At 36.0% G+C, this 21,047-nt stretch overlaps 2 protein-coding genes across 7 annotated transcripts in view; one reads left to right on the top strand and one right to left on the bottom strand.

Annotated features, from left to right (window-relative positions):
• IRAG2 (inositol 1,4,5-triphosphate receptor associated 2) overlaps positions 1–18,058 on the top strand; it is a 72,303-nt gene extending 54,245 nt beyond the window's left edge. For all 4 annotated transcript variants that reach the window (XM_024575670.4, XM_045184257.3, XM_045184258.3 and 1 more), the window contains 16 exons: positions 1,548–1,594; positions 1,697–1,761; positions 1,919–2,026; positions 3,840–3,910; positions 5,410–5,467; positions 6,787–6,850; positions 6,936–6,963; positions 7,599–7,739; positions 8,753–8,887; positions 11,463–11,610; positions 12,515–12,558; positions 13,858–13,920; positions 14,036–14,085; positions 14,346–14,447; positions 16,262–16,369; positions 17,272–18,058. In XM_024575670.4, coding sequence (XP_024431438.3) covers positions 1,548–1,594; positions 1,697–1,761; positions 1,919–2,026; positions 3,840–3,910; positions 5,410–5,467; positions 6,787–6,850; positions 6,936–6,963; positions 7,599–7,739; positions 8,753–8,887; positions 11,463–11,610; positions 12,515–12,558; positions 13,858–13,920; positions 14,036–14,085; positions 14,346–14,447; positions 16,262–16,369; positions 17,272–17,515 — 1,476 coding nt within the window. In that variant the 3' untranslated portion in view covers positions 17,516–18,058. The remainder of the gene's footprint in view (positions 1–1,547; positions 1,595–1,696; positions 1,762–1,918; positions 2,027–3,839; positions 3,911–5,409; positions 5,468–6,786; positions 6,851–6,935; positions 6,964–7,598; positions 7,740–8,752; positions 8,888–11,462; positions 11,611–12,514; positions 12,559–13,857; positions 13,921–14,035; positions 14,086–14,345; positions 14,448–16,261; positions 16,370–17,271) is intronic.
• The window catches only part of DNAI7 (dynein axonemal intermediate chain 7), a 62,938-nt gene continuing 59,858 nt past the window's right edge, over positions 17,968–21,047 (bottom strand). For all 3 annotated transcript variants that reach the window (XM_045184260.3, XM_071221062.1, XM_053921716.2), the window contains 3 exons: positions 20,583–20,750; positions 18,942–19,055; positions 17,968–18,246 (listed from right to left, as the gene is read on the bottom strand). In XM_045184260.3, the coding sequence (XP_045040195.2) occupies positions 17,968–18,246; positions 18,942–19,055; positions 20,583–20,750 (561 nt within the window). The remainder of the gene's footprint in view (positions 18,247–18,941; positions 19,056–20,582; positions 20,751–21,047) is intronic.

The raw sequence follows: 21,047 nt of genomic DNA, 5'->3' as shown, positions 1-21,047 counted from the left end.
TTTTATATTTGTCTTCCTGACTGGCCTACAAGCTCCCCTGGAACAAAGACTGGGTTTTGTGTTTCTCCAGCCTTTGTCACCCTTCCCAGCACCAAGTGAGCCTTTGATGACAGTTGTTAAATTAAACTGACGTCATAAGGGGCTTTAGTTGCATTGTTAATCTGGCCCAAAGATATTTAAAGAAGAGAAGAAATGAAATAAAAGAGATGATTGACCAACATTGATATGTAGGAGGATGAACTATAAAACCTTGCTTTGCATAGTTTGTGGATTTTTCTGAACATCTGAGGTGAACATTTAAAAAGTTTGTATTTAAATCATCTAGGTTAGGGTATCTCAGAGACAGTTCTGTTTACAGAGGAGGGGACACCACATTTAGTATGTTCTGGGTTTACCTGCGTTATCACCATTCTGAATATTCCTGGGAAATTACTTTAGTCATCGACTTTACTTTCCTTACCTGAAATAAATAAATCTTTTCTTGTTCAGACCCACGGCATAGAGTTGTTGGGAAATTAAATGAGATGACACATAAAAGGGCTTTCCCAAATTTTAATGTGCTGAACAGACATAAGCTGCTGTTGCTGTGTTGGGTAACTACAGATTCAGCAAACTCTTGCTAAATCTCTATTCTTCTGTGGCTATTGTCAGTACTATCTCGCAAAGATTCTAAGTACTGTGTTATGATACACAGCTTTTCGCCGCTGAACCTGTTTGGCTGTGGCAGTTACTAAGTTTTATGTCTGATTACGGAAGACTTAAATATCTCCACTTTTGCATTGTCTTTGTACCTTTTTGATATGTCCAAATAATTTCAGTTTTAATCTATTAAATTTTAATTTATTTTCTTAAATAGATCAAGTAATAATAAAAATATGCTTATTAGAAAATCTTATTAAAGAGAAACCTATGTTCCCTCTCTATTTTTTGAAATAGAATAAGTGAGCTAATCGACCCTAATGTCCCAGAGTTTTCCCCAATTAAGAACTCCTGATTTTCAAGCACTTGACCTAGAGGCCTGGGCCATGGTAAGCTGAGCACCAAGTAATAGGTGGTGACTTGGATGTAATCCCTCGGATCTTTTTGAGAATTTGATTAAGTTTAAAATGTATGATTTGTCCAGCTAGAAAATTGAGAACCATTTTAAAATTACCAGGTCAAAAGTTTCAGGTTGAGTAATATTTCCATAACTAGAAATGTTTTATGCCCACATAGAAAGTTCTCTTTCAAGAAAACTTGACTTAACTTCATGAAATAAACTCTATCTGCCCTTTAAGTTTAGAATTTGTTTTACACAAGAATTTAGCAGGTTTTCTTTAAATATTAGACTTGTAAATATACTTAAATTGGATTTTTTTTGCAAGTACAGCTTTGAGGAAGTATGTGTATCAATCTGCCCTGTACCATCCCAACCCCTTCTCCTCTCCAAAAGAGCAAAGTAAATAGGGATTCATTTAAAGTTATATGAAAACGTTTGCTTAAACCCGCCTTTCTGGAGTGGAAAATGTCAAATTGTTGAACTTATTTCTCCTTTTTCTTTCCTTAAGGAGAATGGTATTGAACACTTGCATTCTGAGAGCCTGCCACAGTCCAGGTTTGCCTGTCTGTTGTATTGTGTGCATTTGTATGTATATTCAGTTAAATTTTAAGAGATTTCTCTGGATACCCCCAAATACTTCCTCTACTCTTTTGGCAGGGAGCATTCCACACTCTCATCTCCTGTACACACTTCATCTACTGAGAGTACTGTAACTAAAAGTGGTGAGTGAACTTGGAAAATATATAAAAATAGTGTGGTAGTATTATAACTATGAGCTTGGTGTTCTGTGACCTGATGACGTGTGTGCAAATGGAAAAAAAAAAAAACAGGCAAATTCTTCTGCATAGTATTCATGCTATAGTCTCTTCCTGTTGATAGATTCTGGACCAGAGACTTTGAATATGGCTTCTGGTGACCTTGATTGTAAGTCACTCTATGATAAGGAGGAGGATACGAGATCAGATTCTGCTATGATGAAAGTCAAAGGTAAGATCTTTTAGGGTTCATGTACAGTTTCTACTCTACAACACTAAGCAGACCTATAAACCAGTAGAGTAACTATCTTCAGTAGTATTATTTTATAAAAGAATATGGAGACATAGTGTGGAGGAAAAAAGGCCAAGAGATGGCTATTGCCTTTATATATGATAATGTTAACAATCTTTTTCAGATTCTGTACATAGAGCCAAAATTACAATATATTTTAATGGGTCTTAAAAATTTCTTTATGGCAAAGTTTGGTTGGACGGAACTGGGTCTAGCTGTGGTTTGGATGTGGAATCACCTGCTTATGACATTACAGAATCCTAATTAGAACCTATTAGGTTAGAAGATAGACCAATTGGTGATGGTCCATTCAGGGGGCAAAAGAATTAACTAGATAACGTGTTAGATTCTTTCTGCCACTTAACTCTGAAAATAGAGTTATTTTCAACCATTCCCAGTGAAACACCACTGATTGTAAATAACATGGAGGGAATTTGCCAATATCTATCAAAATGTTAAATGTACATATCTCATGATAAAAACAATTTGATTTGGGGGAATTTATTCTATAGATCTAAGTACACACATGCCATATGCATATGTTTAATTTGTTTACTGTATTATTGTCTAATAACAAAATATTGGAAACAAGTTAACTATCAATTTACTAGTTACTATATTTTGGCATATCCACATAATGAAATACTTATACGCATCACATCAAACATATATAAAGAATCTTTTTTCTTGGAAGGGTATCAAAGAACTATTGATTCCTGAAAAAAACACCAAAGTACCAAATATTATGTATTGCATGTAAAAATTGATTAAAAAAAAGACAGGAAAAAGTTTTTGTGTATGCATAAAATATCTCTGGAAAGCTAGACTAAATAATGTTGTCTACAGAGAGGGAAAGTAGTTTTCTGCATGGACTGGATGGGAGGGAAAACTTTCACTGTGAAACATTTTACATTTTTAAACTTATGGACCATCTGAATCTATTATCAGTCTTAAAACTGAAAGAAAAACAAAAATAAGATATCCATAAGGAAAAAAATTATATATCTGAAGAAAGTGATTACCATTTTCTTATTTCCATAAAAATTTTAAAAAATATAACACATTCTTCAACTATAGTTTTTCTTAAAATGAGAGAAACAAAACCTACCTGTAGCTACTAACTTTTGTGCCTGCATTGGGCTAAATTCAGGACAATGGGTCATGTGAAGAGGAAAATCATTATCAGGTACATTACAATGCAAATAGAGTACACAAAGAAATAAAGGAAATTTACAAAAAGGAGTGGCATAACTTAAAAGTGCTTCTTTGCTTCTTAGTTTGATGACATTTCATTTAGAAAGATACATATTTTAGAAGGATATCTTTTGTTACCAGCTTTACGTAAGTAATTTTTTAAAAAAACTGTTTGTCAGGCTATAAAAAAATCTACTAAGCTACTAATTATTCAAACTTCCTTCATCCAGTTTCTATAATTAAACTAGTAATGTGTTTGATTTTAAAAAAGCAGCCACAGCCTTTAAAAAGATATTAATAACCTGACTACTTGAAGGCCATTTATACAGATGTTTATTTCCACTAGGAAAGCTTATATGGGTCACTTCCTTGGGAATCTTAGCTCCTCTAGTCTTGATTCTGAATCATGGAACATTTAAGATTTTTTAGTACGAATTTATATCTCACATGTTAAGACTTGTGCTACTTACTAGTCTGCCCATATTGCCACCCTCACTCTTTCTTCTTCTTTTACTTGAAACAGTTCCCCAACTCTTTAGTGTGTTTTGTTTTCTCATAGACACAAGTCCAGCTCATGAGACTATTACACTCCAAGGCACTGTGAATGAGGACAAGCCCATATTAAATCTGGTAAGGAAATATACACGTTAACAATAAAAGTGATATATTACAATGGTGGAACTGTCCCTTTAAGTTGGCAAAACACTCTTAAAAGCACTCCTTACTTTAGCCTTTCAAAATATTATGAGGTTAAAATAATTTAATTATACCAATATTTTATAAAGAAATTGAGGCCAAAGTATCCTTGTGACGTCCAAGGTCACACAGTAGAGTCATTAATTCATTCATTTATTCACCAAAGGTCTACCGAAAACAAGCTAAATATCAATCGAGGGCTTTCAAATAAGTGAAAGCATTGATAAATAAGCTTGATTAAAACAGTGATATCTATCTTAAAGACACATTCTAATTAGGGGAAGACACATACAGTTACTTCATAATTAGAGCATGATTAGTGATATGACAGAAAAATGCTTTGGGGAGAGGCCAGAAGAGGTGTCACGGAGGCGGTACCAATAGAATAAGATGAGAGAAGGGTGGGAGGAAGAAGAGTGGAATTTGTTGTGTAAAGTAAGATCGGTTGGAGATAAGTTGATGTGATCAGGCTGATGTGAGACGTTAACAGTCTGGAAGGAGATTTTATATATGGCTATCTACCCATGGTCTTAAACTAACCGATGGGATTTTTTGGAGCAGATACACACTTGTGAATTATCAGCAAAGAACCAAGTATGTGGATGAGAGTTCCCAAGGATTTGGCAGTTAGGAAGAGAGCACTGAGATTAACAAACTCTTGGTGATTTCATTTTCTAGTATGAGAAGGCAATACAGAGCAGAATGAGAAGGAGGTATTGATTGTAGTGATGGGGAGGCCTGGGGAGAGCAGAACCAAGGGAAGGCACATCTTCAAGAAAGAGGGGATAATGGCTCTACCAAGACAATGTGTCTTAGACTTGTACCCCTACAGCTTTCCCATTAGCTTGTCCAGGTGGCAGAGTATAACCCTTTTATTATGGAGATCCTTGTTGTATAGGTATCTTTGTAAAAAAAGTTGATCGGTGACCTTAAAATATATTCATATGGAGTCAAAGCCTAATAGCACAATCTTAGCAGCTGTTTGCGCCACAGTTTCTCCAACAACCTGTTGCATGTGATAGTCCTAGGTCACTCCCACGTTACCCCTCCATCCATCCTATCCTACCTCTCCATCAAGCTTCGGCACATTCCTTGTCTGCAGAGACTTTGTATGCTGCTCGGGCGATGGTGTCTCTCTCTCTCTCTTCTGCAGAGCACTCACTTGTCTAGATCCCAATTAATCCTATTGTGTTTTGTGGTAACTTGTGCCACATTTGCAGTTTTTCATGTATTTCTGTCCTTTTTGCTGCAGCTAGATTGCAAACACCCCTGGAGCTAGTCCTGTTTTCTTCTTTAACCCCTAGTACAGTTCTTGGAATACTACGGAGTGTTTTTGACCAGGTAGAGTTAGGGGAGGGCAGGAAGTTGGGAAATAATTGGTTATAAAGGATATCCACTCTACGTACAACAATAAAATCTCTTTATGATTTTAGGAAGCCAAAAAGGAACCAAAAACAATAGATGAGCACAGAAAAGAATGTGTTGCAGGAGGTAAGGAATGTTCTCTCCCAGACCCCACGTGAACTTTCGTTCCCTGCTGGTATTTTTATGGGTGAAATCTTTCTGAGTAAAGACATGGCATCTCCAAGTTCTGCATCTCTAGATAAATTTAACCAATCAAGGTGATGCTTGATTCTATTTGTATCTTTTTCAAAAAGCCACACTTATGTTGCCATTACTTTCCCAGAACACCACTGCCCTGTTATGAACTAAGAACCGCTCCAACGTTGGTAGTGAGTTCTCAGCTGTCCTTTGAGATCTTTTTTTCATTATTGCACCAAAAAGTAAACACACCAGTAATTAAAGAATAAGTGCTAATAATGAGGAGGAGCTGGTGGGCATAGCTCAGGCTTTGGAGTCACACAGACTGTATACTGGGTGGCTGTGACTTTGGAAAGTTATTTACCTTGACTCTCCATTTCCTCATCTGCAAAATGGGAAAGATGAGTAAAAAGAAGTTTGCCCTTTATTGAGAATACACTATACGCTAAATACTTGGCTAAATTCTTCATGCACATAGTTTTATTTAGTTCTCCCAATATCTATGTATGATGGGTAAACTGTGATTGGTTCCTCACCTGTGGACTGTAGATAAGGACAGTATCTATCACAGAAGGTTAGCTGAGAGAATTGAGTAAATTGTGTATGAAACACTTAGAAAAGTACCTGGCAGAGAAGTTCCCATAAAAGTTAACTACTGTAAAAAAAAATCCTTATTTTAGATGATTTGATGAAATTGTTACTTTTCCTCTTTGCAAAGTTTCCATTGAGAGTTTCATTAGCATATGTAAAGAGCCTTCTTGTGGGACTGCCATGTAGTAAACCTGTGATTGAATGGTTGAGACCATGTGCATTGTTGCTGTTATTGTTGCTGCTACTACTACTACTACTACTACTACTACTACTACTATCAGAATTACTCATGCTGCAGCTGCTATTATAACATTGCTATAAAGGAGGAAGAGGGTACCAGAGGAAGGCGTGCATTTAGCCACAGAATGAAGTCAAACAAATGTTCAAATGCAAAGAGAAGAATTGGGCTGTCCCTGACTCAGACCTCTTCAGGTTTCAAAGGCTATTCGCATGGTGAAGTCTGGACTAGTGACTTTAAGATTATTGTGATCCCAGTTGTATAGCATAATATTATCTTATATTTCAGCAAATGCATGATTAGCTGGCTATCATCTCAGACACATTTCAATGAGACACCTTTATTTAGTGGCGAGAGGACATAACATTTGATTGAATGTGCCTTTACCTGTTGCTGTTATGCCTTTTTAACCAAATAATATTTTATTGTCTTTTCACAGATACTGCTGTTTCCTCTCTTCCTGTAACCACTGTGAAATCAGTTAACTTTAAACAAAGTGACAAGTAAGCTCTTCTTCACATAGCATGCTAACATTTTTTGCCTTTCTGTTGAATTATGTTTAAGTAAGTTTTTTGTCTTATCCTACAGCACTTCTGCTAATGAGAAGGAGGTAGAGGTGAGTGTAAATATTTTTTACTTTAATTTTTAAAAAGAGTTGCAGACTCACTTGCCTATAGCCACTTCATGCTTTTGCACAGCTGTTATGCATTTGGTGTCTGTCTGGTTTGGCAATGACAAAGTGCAGGTAAAGTCTGTGCATACAACTTTGTGTTGCCGAGAGAGAAAGAAATGCCTCAGTATAATTCAATATTAAACCGAGATATTGGGTTGGCCAAAAAGTCTGTTTAGTTTTTTCCATAAAATAAAAGACAATTTTAATTTTTACCAGTAACTATTGATTTGGATATTTTCAGTCACAGCACCTTCTCCATACACTGCACAATCTTTTTTTTCAGTTACATTTTTACCTTTCTTGAAATAACAAAGCATAATAAAAATATTGTGCATCTTCTTCCATCTTCAATATTAAAATGGCTACACAAAAATTCACCAATTTTGATAAGTTTTTTAAATGCACACTGATATGACAGCTGTCACAAAACAGTCTAACAAAATTGTTTCAAATGAACTTAAAGACAACCAAGTGCTATTAGAGCCATCTTTTGAAAAAGACCGAATGAACTTTTTGGCCAACCCAGTATTTCGCCATTCCAATTTTCACCTTTCACACTCATGTTAATTTGACAACAGGCTGAATTTCTCAGATTATCTTTGGGATTTAAATGTGACTGGTTCACCTTGGAGAAAAGAGTGAAACTTGAAGAAAGAACCCGTGACTTGGCAGAAGAAAATCTGAAGAAAGAAATCACTAACTGTTTAAAGCTTTTGGAGGTAAGAATCAAAACATTTGGGAACAATACATTCGGTCATGTCGTTAATAATATTTCCCAAATTGCATATGAGTTTATTTGTATGACTGAAACTAACAGCAGGCACCAAGCTCTTGCCTCACCCCAATGTGAATTAACAGGAGGTAAGAATTCAGGATCAGGGTAAAATAAAAAATATTCACTCATAGGAAAGTGTAAGTAATAAAACAATAAATGCCTTTAAAAGTAGTTGTATGAGTCCTCTGCATTCTCTCTGGATTTTTAAGTAGATTTCAGGCAGAAAAGTAATCAGGCAGAAAACTGAGCAATAGGAGATAATATCAATTTTAGGCCTCAAAGAAGAGAATCAAAGTCTATTTCCATTTAATTAACTGAAAAAAGAGAATGGGTCTATTCAGATGGTGGGCAAGCCCTCCGGGAGGTACCCAGCAGTGAAACAACCACTACTCTTCCATTTGTGAAGTCACCAAAAATATAGAGCTGGGTTGAAAAGTTAAGAGGGCTAATTTGGGGAGAGAAATATTCATAAGGCAATGAAGGCATACCCACATAGCCAGTCCAATCACATTTTGTCATCAATGCAAGAGCAAGTATAGTGGTCAGAGCCGTATCTAATTTCAGTATGTTTTCATTACCTTTCTTGAAAGTTCAAACTGTGTCCCTCCTATAATATAGTCAACTCATTTATAAGCATAATTTCTTTACCATTACCAATTAATCCCATTCTATTGTAGAAGAAAAATGTAAATACATAGGGAGTGGCAAATTTGGGAAGTAAAAAGGAAGGAATCAAGAATAGATATAAAGACATTGTGAGCCCCAGCATAGGTCTACTTGATTAATATTAAAGATATTAATATTTCAATATCATTCATGATTGGTCTCAGCTGCTGCTTTTCATCCTCCACCAAGAAAATTGAGATTTGACTCTCACCTGCACTTACAACACAGGGTCAGCATCACTTGCCCGGATTTGGGGGTTGGATACTTTTTAATACACTGCTTCCTGTACAGTCTTTAACAGCTCTTTGTGAAGATGACAACCAGGCCCAGGAAGTCATTAAGAAGCTGGAGAAGAGTATAATGTTCCTTAGCCAGTGCACAGCACGAGTGGCCAGTAGAGCGGAGATGCTGGGAGCCATTAATCAGGTAACCTGTGTCTACTTCTCTAGTTATAATGAAGTCACTAAGAGAATTATTTTTCCTGACATTATAGATTACATTTCTAGGGTTAAGATTCAGGAAACACTTCTTTTTTATACAAGACATAATGTTTAATACAGGAAAATGGAATATATGAATAAAAATGTAAAGGAACATCTCTCATAATAGTATTATCCAGTGACAGTCATTAAAAAACTTTTGAAATATTTTTCTAGACATTCCCTTTACACAATATTAAAATCTACTTCTTTTTATTCAACATATGGTAATAGATTTCTATGTGATCAAATATAATACTAATACTAATACTAATGTTAATAATACTAATACTAATACTAACACTAAATATAGATACTAATCCCCTATATTTGATCTTTTCAGAATGTTCTCTATATTTTGCTGTTATAAACAATGACACAATAAATATCCTTGTGAATACATCTTTGCATACTTTTTCATAGAGAAGTGGAATTTCAAAATTTCTTTTTGGACAAATGTGAGAAGACTTAAATTTTTTTAAATTTATACCTAAACAAACTTGTTAAAATATATTTTCATATGGAGATAGTGGTAACAGTTTTATTTTTTAAAGATTTTATTTATTTATTTTTTAGAGGAGAAGGGAGGGAGAAAGAGAGGGAGAGAAACATCGATGTGAGAGAGAAACATCACTTAGCTGCCTCTCATACAGGCCCCAGCCAGGTTTGGATCCCGCAACCCAGGCATCTACCGGGAATCAAACTGGTGACCTTTCATTTTGCAGAACAATGCCCAGTCAATGGAGTCACTACGGTCAGGGCCAATTGTGGTGATAGTTGTAGTTCAATCATTTGTTACACAATTTTAATATCCTATTTTCTTTGTATCCCCTCACTATGTAATAATATTCTTTGTTTTATGTATTTTTATTTTAAACTTATGTATGTACACAGTTTTAAAAAGTTAAGAACAAGGCTTATTATCCCATTTTCCATGTTCAAGAGAAATAACTTTCAACTGTCTTGGTTTGTTTTGCATTTATATCCATATCTCTAAGTAACATGCATATAGTGTCACTTAGTGAATTATGTTCAGTCTTAGATAATTGTGGGTGTCCCACTGTGAAGATGAATACTTAGTTCTTTTATCCCTCACACCTTTTCCCCGATTCTCACCTTGCTGTTGGCCTCTCTTTTTTCCTGACCAAGCTTAAATGCTATGGTCAAACACAGTATTCATCCTGTTGCATGAACCCCTCAACTCTCTTGTTTTGGTTTCTTCCCACTCATTTGGAAAATCTACAACCCTTTCTAAATCCACTTCTCCACCTGCTCACACTTGCATAGCTGGGAAACATCACCCCTCTGTGCTCACTAGCTCTCCTGAAATTCATCCCTACAAACTTCATGCAGGCGTGTGGGGTCTCCCATCATTCACCCTCTCTCCCTTCTAAATGTTAGTTTCACACTTTTTCCTTAAACCATCGGCATGTCCTCCCCATCTTCTCTGTCAACTTTTTGTCACATTTTTAATTTCCAGACTCTTTTTGTTGTCGTTGTTCTCAGAAGGTTTTTTTAACTAATACCTCATTCTTATTTTATGGATAGAATACTAATTCTTAACTCTCTGAAGTTACTGATAGTTTCCTTGAAGTTTTAGTTTTTCTGGTTCATTTCCACCAGCTTGCTTTTTTCTGTTTTTTATTTTCTTCTTTTATGCTAGAGGCTTCCTTCCAACTTCTAAGGACGCACTATATGGCCGACTATATGGCTCTGCGTATGTAGAGTGGGGAAGGTTTTTGTTGGCCCTGAGCTTCCCACAAGCTAGGATGTTTCATCGGAATATTCTTTATGCCAGGAGTTTTAGGACTTTCATCTTGGTATGTTAGATTCCCCAGAGAAAATTCTTCAGCCTGCCTTGAGGGTATAAGGCTGGCTACCAATGTTTGGGAACTGGAAGGAGGAATAAGGCTAGGCATCTCGTTATTCAATATGTAATAGACTTTTGCTTAAATCTATTCATTTCAGTATGAACCACCATTAACTATCCGTTACTATCCAATCCACAGGCCCTCTTGTTTAACTCTTTCTAGATATTCAACCTTTGTGGTTTTTCACCAAAGTGGTGAGGGGTGGTTACTTGGCTAGCTTGAAGAAGGGAGGGCATCTGTGGATCTAATTACTTTTTACATAGATTTTCAACCATTTCTTCTGTTCACATATTCACCTTGAAGCTTCATTCCAGAGGTGCCACTAAATTCTGATCCTTTAGGGCTCGCCTAGGTTGCTTCTAGGCTTTTCTTACTGCTTCTTTTAGGGTTCAGCTTTATTACGTTTTAGTCATTTACCACTAGCCCTTCTAGCAGGCTTTCAAAATTTCATAGCTATTATATATCTTCTGTTCTATTTGCCCTTGTGGACACAGGTCTTTTTTTTTTTTTAATGGAAATACCTTTGTTATCATTTTAGTGGGATTTACAGTTGGAGTAGATAAATGTATGCTTCTAATTGCCACCTTTTAACTAGGTATCAAGAATAATATTTTCAATATACATTTGTGTTTCTTTTCTTTTCTCTACTAGGAGAGCCGGGTTAGTAAAGCAGTTGAAGTGATGATTCAGCATGTAGAAAACCTGAAGAGAATGTACGCCAAAGAACACGCTGAATTAGAAGAACTGAAACAGGTTCTTTTGCAAAATGAACGGTCTTTTAACCCTCTGGGAGATGAAGGTAATAAAGTTGAAGATAATAGTACTAGCTATGTTTTTCTAACATTTGTCTCTTATGTTCTCTCTCTTACTAATTTTTATAATGTCTTTAAAATAAGACCCTTAGGTTAATGTTATATTAAAAGAATAACTCATTCCCGCCATCTATACAGCCAAGAACAGGACATTAGTTAGATAACAGATTGGGAGACAAGGGCTCTTTGATAATGACATCAAAAATTCATTGTTAATTTAAATTGCTAAGATCAGAGCATATACTTAATCCGATCCTTTGCGTTGGCCCTGGTGTTCTCCTACTTAGGATGTGTTTGAGTTGGCTCTTCCTCCACACACAAGGCACGGCAGAAGAGCTTTAATGAGCCATTCTCATTGATGGTGGCTTTATATTCCTCATGGAAGGAATAACCCTGGATGACCAGTAAAGTTGACTGATGAATTGGAAAATACAGGCACTTATAAGGCCATGGAAAATGTCTTAATGTAAAGTTTATATAAATCTTACAATAGTTTATTTTAAATAATCAATATGAACTTCTGAGAATTCTTAATATGTTCCCTCTCCTAGCAAAGTAACCATATCTGATTATCTTCTATCTGTAATTTGGATTCATTTATTCAGCAGATATTCATTTAGTGCCTACTATGTGCTAGGTCGGCATCCTTGACATATATAGTAACATAGAGGACTCTTTCCATTGGTTAAGATGGTACTTATTATGAATCACCAAATAAATGATAACTGGATATTTATAACTTCAGGGTCTTAAGAAAAGGCATACTACTGTAATTGAATAACAATAAAAAATTTTTTAAAAAGAAATATTTTCTTTGTAAAGAGGTAAAACCATTGCATTAACAGAAATTACAAATGTAAATTCTAAAATGTGCAAATGTTTTCCTCGCAGATGACTGCCAAGTTAAAAAACGCTCAGCTTCTCTAAACTCCAAGGTAATTAATAATTTACTGATTCACTTTAAAAATATCTATCAAATATTATATGTGAGATGTTTAAAGATATTTGAAGCAACATAGCTCTAAATGTAAGTCATAAAATAATAACTTCAATTCATATATATGTATTCATATGTATGCATAAATGTTATTTGTATATTTGTTTATATGTTTGCTTTTATATTTCCTGCTATATTGGTATATCAATTACGTTTGCCTGGCAGTGAGAAGAAAGCTGTAAACAATAGTTTCTCTCACGTAAAATGGGAGTTGGAAGTATGCAACTGGTAGAGCAGCTTCACAAATTCCACTGGGCCCAGTCTCCTCCTCTCTAGCTGCTTCCAGGCACAAAGTCCTGGTCATCACCCTGAGTCACATTCCAAGAAAAAGGAAAAACCAAAGACAGTATTTTTTAAAAATTTAATCTTTATTGTATTTTTTTGACATTACCTTTTAGTCTCCTTATACTCCCCTCCCCCCCAGCAATCACCACACTGTTGTCTATGAGTCCCTTTTCCTTTTTGCTCAACCCCTTCCCTCTACCCACCAACCCCCCCCCCCACTAGCTGTCATCCTGCTCTCCATCTATGAGTATGTCCCCATTTTCAAGACAGGTATTCCCTTGCCCTTTAAAGATAACTTCCTAGAAGTCCCAGATAACATTTCTCTTTTCACTTTAGTTGCAGATAAAACTGGAAATAACAGTTTTAAAAAGAATTTCTGGAGGCTGTATGCCTAACTGAAAAGGAGTTTGAAAATCAAGATTGCACAGAATTTTGTAATAGTGATTTTGAGCAAGTGACTCTAACATCATTCCATCCAAATCTCTTGTTCACTCATGAGGAAAGAGAGAAGCATAGAAGTGATTAGTTATGACATATGTAGTGGTAGAAACATGATTTGAACCCAGGTTTCAGGGACCACAGTTTGATATTCTTGATGCTCAACTAACCTATGAAATTAATTTGGGGATGATGGTGTATGGGCATAGATCATAAGCAGCTGGTTCTCAGAGCAGATAGATACAGATATATGGTTATTTAACATAGAAAAAGTGTTGAAAGTTACTACAAGACAACCTGAGGTAGATCGCTTATATAATGTTGGGATGGTGGGATGTAAGTGAGTATTTCTGGGAGGCAATTTGGTCATAACAAAATCCTTTTTAAAATGTCTATTGTTTCCTCAGTACTAGTCAAGTGCATGGATGTATATGTACAAGGATATTCATCAGTGTTGCATTCGAGGATAAAATACTAAGAATTTTCTAAGTGTCTATTTTCCCCTTTTAAATAGCCATCTTCTCTTCGAAGAGTAACAATTGCTTCTTTACCCAGGAATATTGGAAACGTGGCAATGGTAAGCAATGCCCTAAATGTTCTGTCAAAAGTAAATTAATTTTCATGTAACAAAAATATAAGCTTATTTCACTAAGTTCATATTTTGTCATTTCTTTAACATCGGAACATTAAAGGTGGCTGGGATGGAAAACAATGACCGATTCAGTAGGAGGTCAAGCAGTTGGTAAGTGTAATTACGTGGTTGCTCTTTGGGAACTTTGCTATTTTAAACTGTGCTAAAGTAAATGTGTGCATTTGATAGAAGCAGAGTAATTATAAAAATTGGCACACAGTGAAAATGTTTTATGATGAAATAAGTATTATGTGACTGCCAAGGAAAATAATTAGCACATATAATGTTTGTATTGATTTAGGTAGTGGGAAATAAATTAATGGCTATGGATGTATTTGATTTGATGAGTGGATATAATCATCTTTACGTAGGCGAATTTTGGGGTCAAAGCAGAGTGAACACCGTCCCTCATTACATCGATTTATCAGCACCTATTCCTGGGCAGATGGTGAAGAAGAAAAATGTGAGCTAAAGTAGGTGAAGCTTGGTGTGTTTGCTAACTTAATGTGAGCTGGGGCATGAACAGAGGGGATCATTTCAATTCTGTGGAGATGAGATCAGCACTGCATCACCAAAAAGATAGGCCATTGTTTAAGACTTATAAACTATACGGCACTGTATAAATGCTATTTGTGAGCACATTGCCTCTTGTAGTGCTCCGAACTGCAAGGGTTGGGGTCCTAAGTTAGAAAAGACCCTGAAATTTGCCAGATTTGTGAAGGTAATTTTTTTCCTGTATAGGCATCTGGCCAGCGGGGGGGGGGGGGGGTGGTGAATAAAGAGCCACAGAAGTAAAATATCCATTTTTTTAAAAAAATACATGAATTATATATATATATATATAAAATATATAAATCATAGGCACATGTGTAATATATGTGCATTATATATATCTTCCCTTTACATAAATAAAGAGCAGGGGAAACAAACTCTGTATTACTATCTCTATATCTAGCAAGTTAAATAAAACATACTTCTAAAGCACAAGAGTGAGGGCAGGAAGGAGGGATATGAACGAATGCCTCTAAGTCATTGGGTGACATTGGACAAATTGCTTTAAACTTCCTTGGTCTCAGTTTCTCATCTGTAGAGATCTCAGTGAAATTATTTTACGATCATGTTGTACATGTTCACTGAGTACCTGCTATGTAACAGACACGGCACTCAACCTAAGGTATGCAAAGATGAGTACAAGACCCAGGGCCTCCAGGGGTGTCCAGCCCGCAGCCCACGGGCCACATGTGGCCAGGAAGGCTATGAATGTGGCCCAACACAAAATCATAAATTTACTTAAAACCATTTTTTTTCTCATCAGTTTTCATTAATGTTTGTGGATTTAATATGTAGCCCCAGACAACTCTTCTTCCAGTGTAGCCCAGAGACACCAAAAGGTTGGACACCCCTGAAAGTTTGTGTTTCTCCTGTGTGTTTAAATAATCCTGTTGCACGTACTGAAAACTCTTTTAGAGTTACCATAATAGATATTCTCTGATCTGGGGTGCAAAAAAAATCAAGACTTTCCTGCAAAATATTACAATATATTACTTGCTTTTTGTTATTGTGGTATGATTTTTTACTGAGAAGTCTTTGTAAACAAAAGACTGAAACCTTGAGAATCTTACAAGAATGCAGTTGGTCCTGGCTTTGGGGCCTTGTTTCCTTTCAAAACTAGACTGCAGTCTGCCACATACGTTCCCTACATTTGTTTGACTAAAGCACCATCTTTGAGACACAGTTCTCTTTGGCAATTGTGAGGGCATTTTGAACTTGAGATATCAAAACTCAAATCAAACTAGGAACTCATCAATGAGCATAGTAATGAAACAAAGTTTTGTTCAGGTAAGGGAATCCTTCTGTAGATACTATGATTTTATTTAAAGTAAAATCAATTCAATTGCTATTTGCCAGATCACTGAATACTGCTAGTATATTTTAACTAGCTTTACACTGAAAATATTTTCATAAGCAGTTTTAAAGTTAATATTTTTGGAGAAAGAGAAGAAATAACACTCTTAAGTTACTCTAATTTAGCATTGATTGAAAACCTACAAAGAGTAAAATCAACTAAGAGAGGTTATTAAAGCTCATGTGGTAGAATACTACTTAATGAAAACAAAATGGTTAAATATATAAATTTGGTGATTTGATGTTTAGAATCAGATATTTATCAAATCATTCTAAGGCAAAATAAATATTTGTGAGCATGTTTATTAATGCAGTAAAATTTAGCAACACTTTATAGCATTTTATCTTTAGTTTTGAGTATTTAAAAAATACCTATTTACAGAACTAAAGATGACTCAGAACCACCTGGAGAAGAAATAGAAGAAAGGACAAGAAAGCCAAGTCTTTCTGAAAAGAGAAATAATCCATCAAAATGGGACGTCTCTTCAATGTAAGTCATCTATCTGCCAAATTATATCATTTTAGTGGAACTGGGAAAGTAAGGCAGGGTTAACAGTATTACTCTTGATTAAATGACTTTACTGAAAGACCTGTCAAGTTGTTAAATTTTAAGATGAATAACAAACTTCATAGGGTCTCCAGGGGTTATCCCTGAACCTATGAGTTACAACAGGCAGGAGAGTTCAGTGTTGGAACCTGGCCCTGCAGCCAGATGGCCCCGGCTCACCTCCAGCTCTCTAACTGGCTGTGAGACTGGGCACGTTCATCCATCTCTGAGCACCAGTTTCTTCATCTATAAAACAGGGATGAGACTAGTACCTCTGTCATTGTCTTGTTGTCACCATTAAATGGACTAGTGTGTGTAAAATGCTTAGTACAGTGGTTAGCCCAGATTTAATGATTTTCAAAGACTTAAGTGATACTATAATAAGGTTTTTGGTGGGTGTTTCTAAAAGAAATAGTTTTAAATTTCAGTTCACCAAACAAATCTAAGGTATGGTAAGAAATAAGTGACATGTTCATATATACATATGTACATACACATATATCTACTCAATAAATGATATTTTTGTTTCGACTGTAGGGACATGTCCTACCTGGTTGACAGAATGAGATACTCATATGTACTTGTTAGGAGTTACATAATGCCTAAATCATGTCGTTTTCAGATTCTCACCATAACATGTTATTCCTTTCATTCTAACAATTATAACGGGATGGGGCAGGTTGCGACCGAAGCCAGACAGCAGATTCCATTATGTAGTTTATTACAAGTGGTGTTGGGGGTGTACATGGCAGGTCAATGACTTGATTGGCATTGCTGGCAAAAGCAGTGTTTCTAACAACAGATTGCCGTGATGACCAAATTCTGAATTTGTGTTTCCCTTATAGTTATGACACGATGGCTTCCTGGGCAACGAATCTCAAGACTTCCATCAGGAAGGCTAATAGGGCACTCTGGCTTTCTGTGGTGTTAATTGTACTGTTTGCAGCTTTGATAAGCTTCCTCACAGGCCGATTTTTCCAGAAGTCCGTGGATGCCGCTCCCACCCAGGAAGGGGGCTCCTGGACGTCTCTAGAACATATCTTGTGGCCATTTACCCAACTCCGACACAACGGTCCACCACCAGTGTGACTGTAGAACATCCTAACGTGTGTATCTTGATTTTTAAAGTTTCAGTATCTGAATTTTGTAAATTAGTAACTTTTAGCTGGGAAAGTAGAGCCTGGAACCAGAAGTTCTCAGAATGACTATAAGATTTTTAAATTCCCTTTTTTTGTGTGAATACCTCCCCATGATCTTTTAATGAGCTTTTTGAGGAGAAGATATTATATATTGTTTGTTAAAATTTATTGAAATAAAGAATCATTAAATCTTCATACAGTGAAAGCTAACTCTCAGTGGGCTGGTATTCATAGGGGGAAAAAACCCACATTTAAAAAAATAAAATTTGAGTGTAATTGCTGATTAGATCATTTTAGCAGCCTATTTGAAATATATTCACTTAATACATTTTGTTGAGGAAATACCTGATTTTTCTCCAAGTTGCTTGATTCTTCATACTGAATAAAATTTATCAGTAGAGACTAAGAATAGCTGAGTAGTCTAATCGAGAGTAGCATATGGCATACAGAGTCAATTAACTGGCATTTGGAGCTCCTGATTTTCTCCATTGCTCCTTCAGAAGCAAAATCTTTAACCATGTGGTAGACAGTGGAATGAAACTCAGTTTCTTCTTTAAGAGCTTCAGAGAATGCCTCACTATATTCGTCAATCTTGAGCCTTTGTGCTCTATCGCCATTGAACATTAAAAGTGCCCAATTAGGGTTTTGAATAGGTTCTTCTTTATTAAGGTGTTCACTCACCTAAAGAAAGAAAATTAGAGAAATCCTCTTCTATTAGTTATTTTGACAGGATAGTGTCATTTAAAGGGCTCAACTCAGTCCCCTAAATATTGGTGTTTATAGAACTTATCAAAATGTATTAATTCATTCAACAAATATTTATTGAGTGGCTATTATGTGCCAGATACTATTCTAGTTGCTGGGGATGTAATAACAATAACAAGAAAACAAAGAAAAAAAACCCACAGAATGTTAATCAATAACTCAAGGAGCTTACATTCTACTGGGAGAAACACAATAAACAAAGTAAATAAATATGGTGGCTAATTTACACTAAAACATTTGTCAGTCAGCTTTTAGAATTTAGCGGGCCTGAGAGTTAAATTGGAGGCCTCACTCTCTTAGAGGAGAGTTCGTGAATCATAGATACACATTCATATTAAAGGCTTCCATTTGTTCTTGAGGCACTATAAAGAGCTATAATGACTCTAGTCTGAAATGAAGAGCATTTGGTACCATAACAGACAAGGAAAGCAGAACTTTTACATAGTTTAGTTTTATATTTTTCACAATTAAAAAAAAGTTTTAAAACTATTTTGAATGTTAATTTTTTTTCGCCTTTTTAAGAGGAGAAATCATGGCCTACATTCATTTATCTTTTGAGTACCTTTTCCTTTGAAGGACAAAGTAATGTTATGGGTTTTTGCATACTATACCTTAAATACAACATTTTTAGAACCGCATTGCGTATTCCACCTGCTCCAACCAAATGCAAAAGCAGGACTTAGCAGGGCCATTTGTCGATAAGCTTTCATTTCTACCAAAGGCACCTGTCAATATACAAGATACAGAGTTGATCACAGAGCCTTCGCAACAACCTTCCCTTCCATTCTTGGCCTCCTATAAATCTATCCTCAACACCGAAAAATCCACTTAAAATGTAAGTCAGGTTACATGATTCCTCTCAAAACGAAGCAATGGCTTTTCCATTCTCTCAGAATAGAATCCAAAGTCCTGACAGTGGTCTACGAGGGCCTGTGTGATCTGACGCCCCCCCCCCCCCCACGTAAACCCCATTATCTCTGACCTTGTCTTTTATTCTCCCTTTGCCCTCACCTCAAGGCGCCCGGCCTCCTTGCCGCTCCTCCACTATTCAAGCATACCCAACCACTCGGCCTGGAAGCTGCTTCCTATGATACCACTTGGTTAAATTCCCACCTCGAATCTTATCTTCTCACTGGGCCCCCAGTATCCTATCTGGTACTGTGCACTGCTCTAAGCCTAGTGTTTCTGATCTGCATTTTCTTTTTCCCATAGCACTTTATCCATCTTTGACATGAGGCCATTTTATTTTTTATGTTTATTGATCATTTTTGCCTCCCTCTACTAGAATGTAAGCTCCACAAGGACAGGAAACTTAAAAAAAAATTCATTACCATATCCTAAGCAAATAAAACAATGCCTACAATATAGGTGCTCAGAAAAGGAAATTCTTGAATATTCTGAAAAGATTAATAGTGCATTACATTCAGCATATGCAGAGTAACTGGTTGTTTGAGTTACTAACACTAAGGTGGTTTTATTTTTTCCTACACATATACACATTCTTATTGATATAATTCTTTTCAGATGTTATATGAATGTCTGCCTACATTGTCATTTTCTGGTGTATTATGAACTTGTTCTTGAGTATTGAGCTTGTCTGCCCAAAACACCTTTCACGATTAGAAACTACTGTGTCTTCATTTACATGTCATAAACGTTTATTAAACATCTTCTGTATTCTGGGAATATGCTAGATGCTAGAAGAATCAATCAAAGTTGATTAGAAAACGGCCCCCATCCTCAAAGAGCTCACAGGTTAGCCTGGAAGGATCTCATTTAACTAAAGCCTTACGAGTAACACAAAGCAGTATGTAGACAAGGAGGCTCTGCCAGAAACAGGCAGAAGTGCATTTTGTCTGCCGGTTGTTCGTGTGTATGTTTAATTTCACCTGACTTATCATGGGTGGGAAACTGCTGAGTCACTTACTCTTTTAAGAAATCTCACACGTACCCAGTCTGGAAGAAGCAAGAAGCTATAGGGATGTGAAGTTGCCCTGACTCTCTCTGCACTGACGCCAGCCGGCTGTGGATGGGCTCCATTTGTCACTCCGGCTTACTTTCTTGGGGAAATTGTTAAACTTGTGAGAACTCTGAATTTCTGGTCTTGCCATTTATTCCTTCCTTTCTAACTATATAATCTTATGTAAGTGAATATAGAAAACCCATAATGGACCTTAAGATTTATATAAAAGTTAATTCTTGCTAGCATTCTAAATGTCCATTACATTAAATTTGGAAAGACTCATTCTTACCTTATAGTTTGTAACAACATAAAAATGAGAGTGACCAGTAGGAAAGATATTCAGTCCAGCTTCTTTCAAAGCAATAATGAAAGAAATAAGAGTCATCCATTTTCCTTCCAAAATAGAGTAATGCTTTTTGTTATTTAGTTTAATTGAAGCTAACATGCAGAGGTCTTCCTAGTTTCAATGAGGAAAAAGAGCTTTTAATAAATCATTACTTCATTATCGTTTGTGTTCTAGCCTTTGGGTTCTTTATACCATCTTTTAAAACTCCTATTTCATTCTACATCAAGAAGAATGCAGGACAGACATGTTCTGGGACCACTCTGAAAGCTCCCCCACAAAGTCTTAATTGCCTTAAGCAGTGTGTCAATTCTTGGTCTTTAATATGAACAATCACGGGACTGGACTAAAGGGTCTTGCAGGTCTCCTATTTTATAAGTTATATCCTAAGACTACTGCATATGTTTCTAT

Source organism: Desmodus rotundus, chromosome 3 (genome assembly GCF_022682495.2).
Source record: "Desmodus rotundus isolate HL8 chromosome 3, HLdesRot8A.1, whole genome shotgun sequence".
Taxonomy (NCBI): Eukaryota; Metazoa; Chordata; class Mammalia; order Chiroptera; family Phyllostomidae; genus Desmodus; species Desmodus rotundus.
Note: the sequence above shows the minus strand (reverse complement) of the source record. Positions and strands in the feature narration are given on the sequence as shown.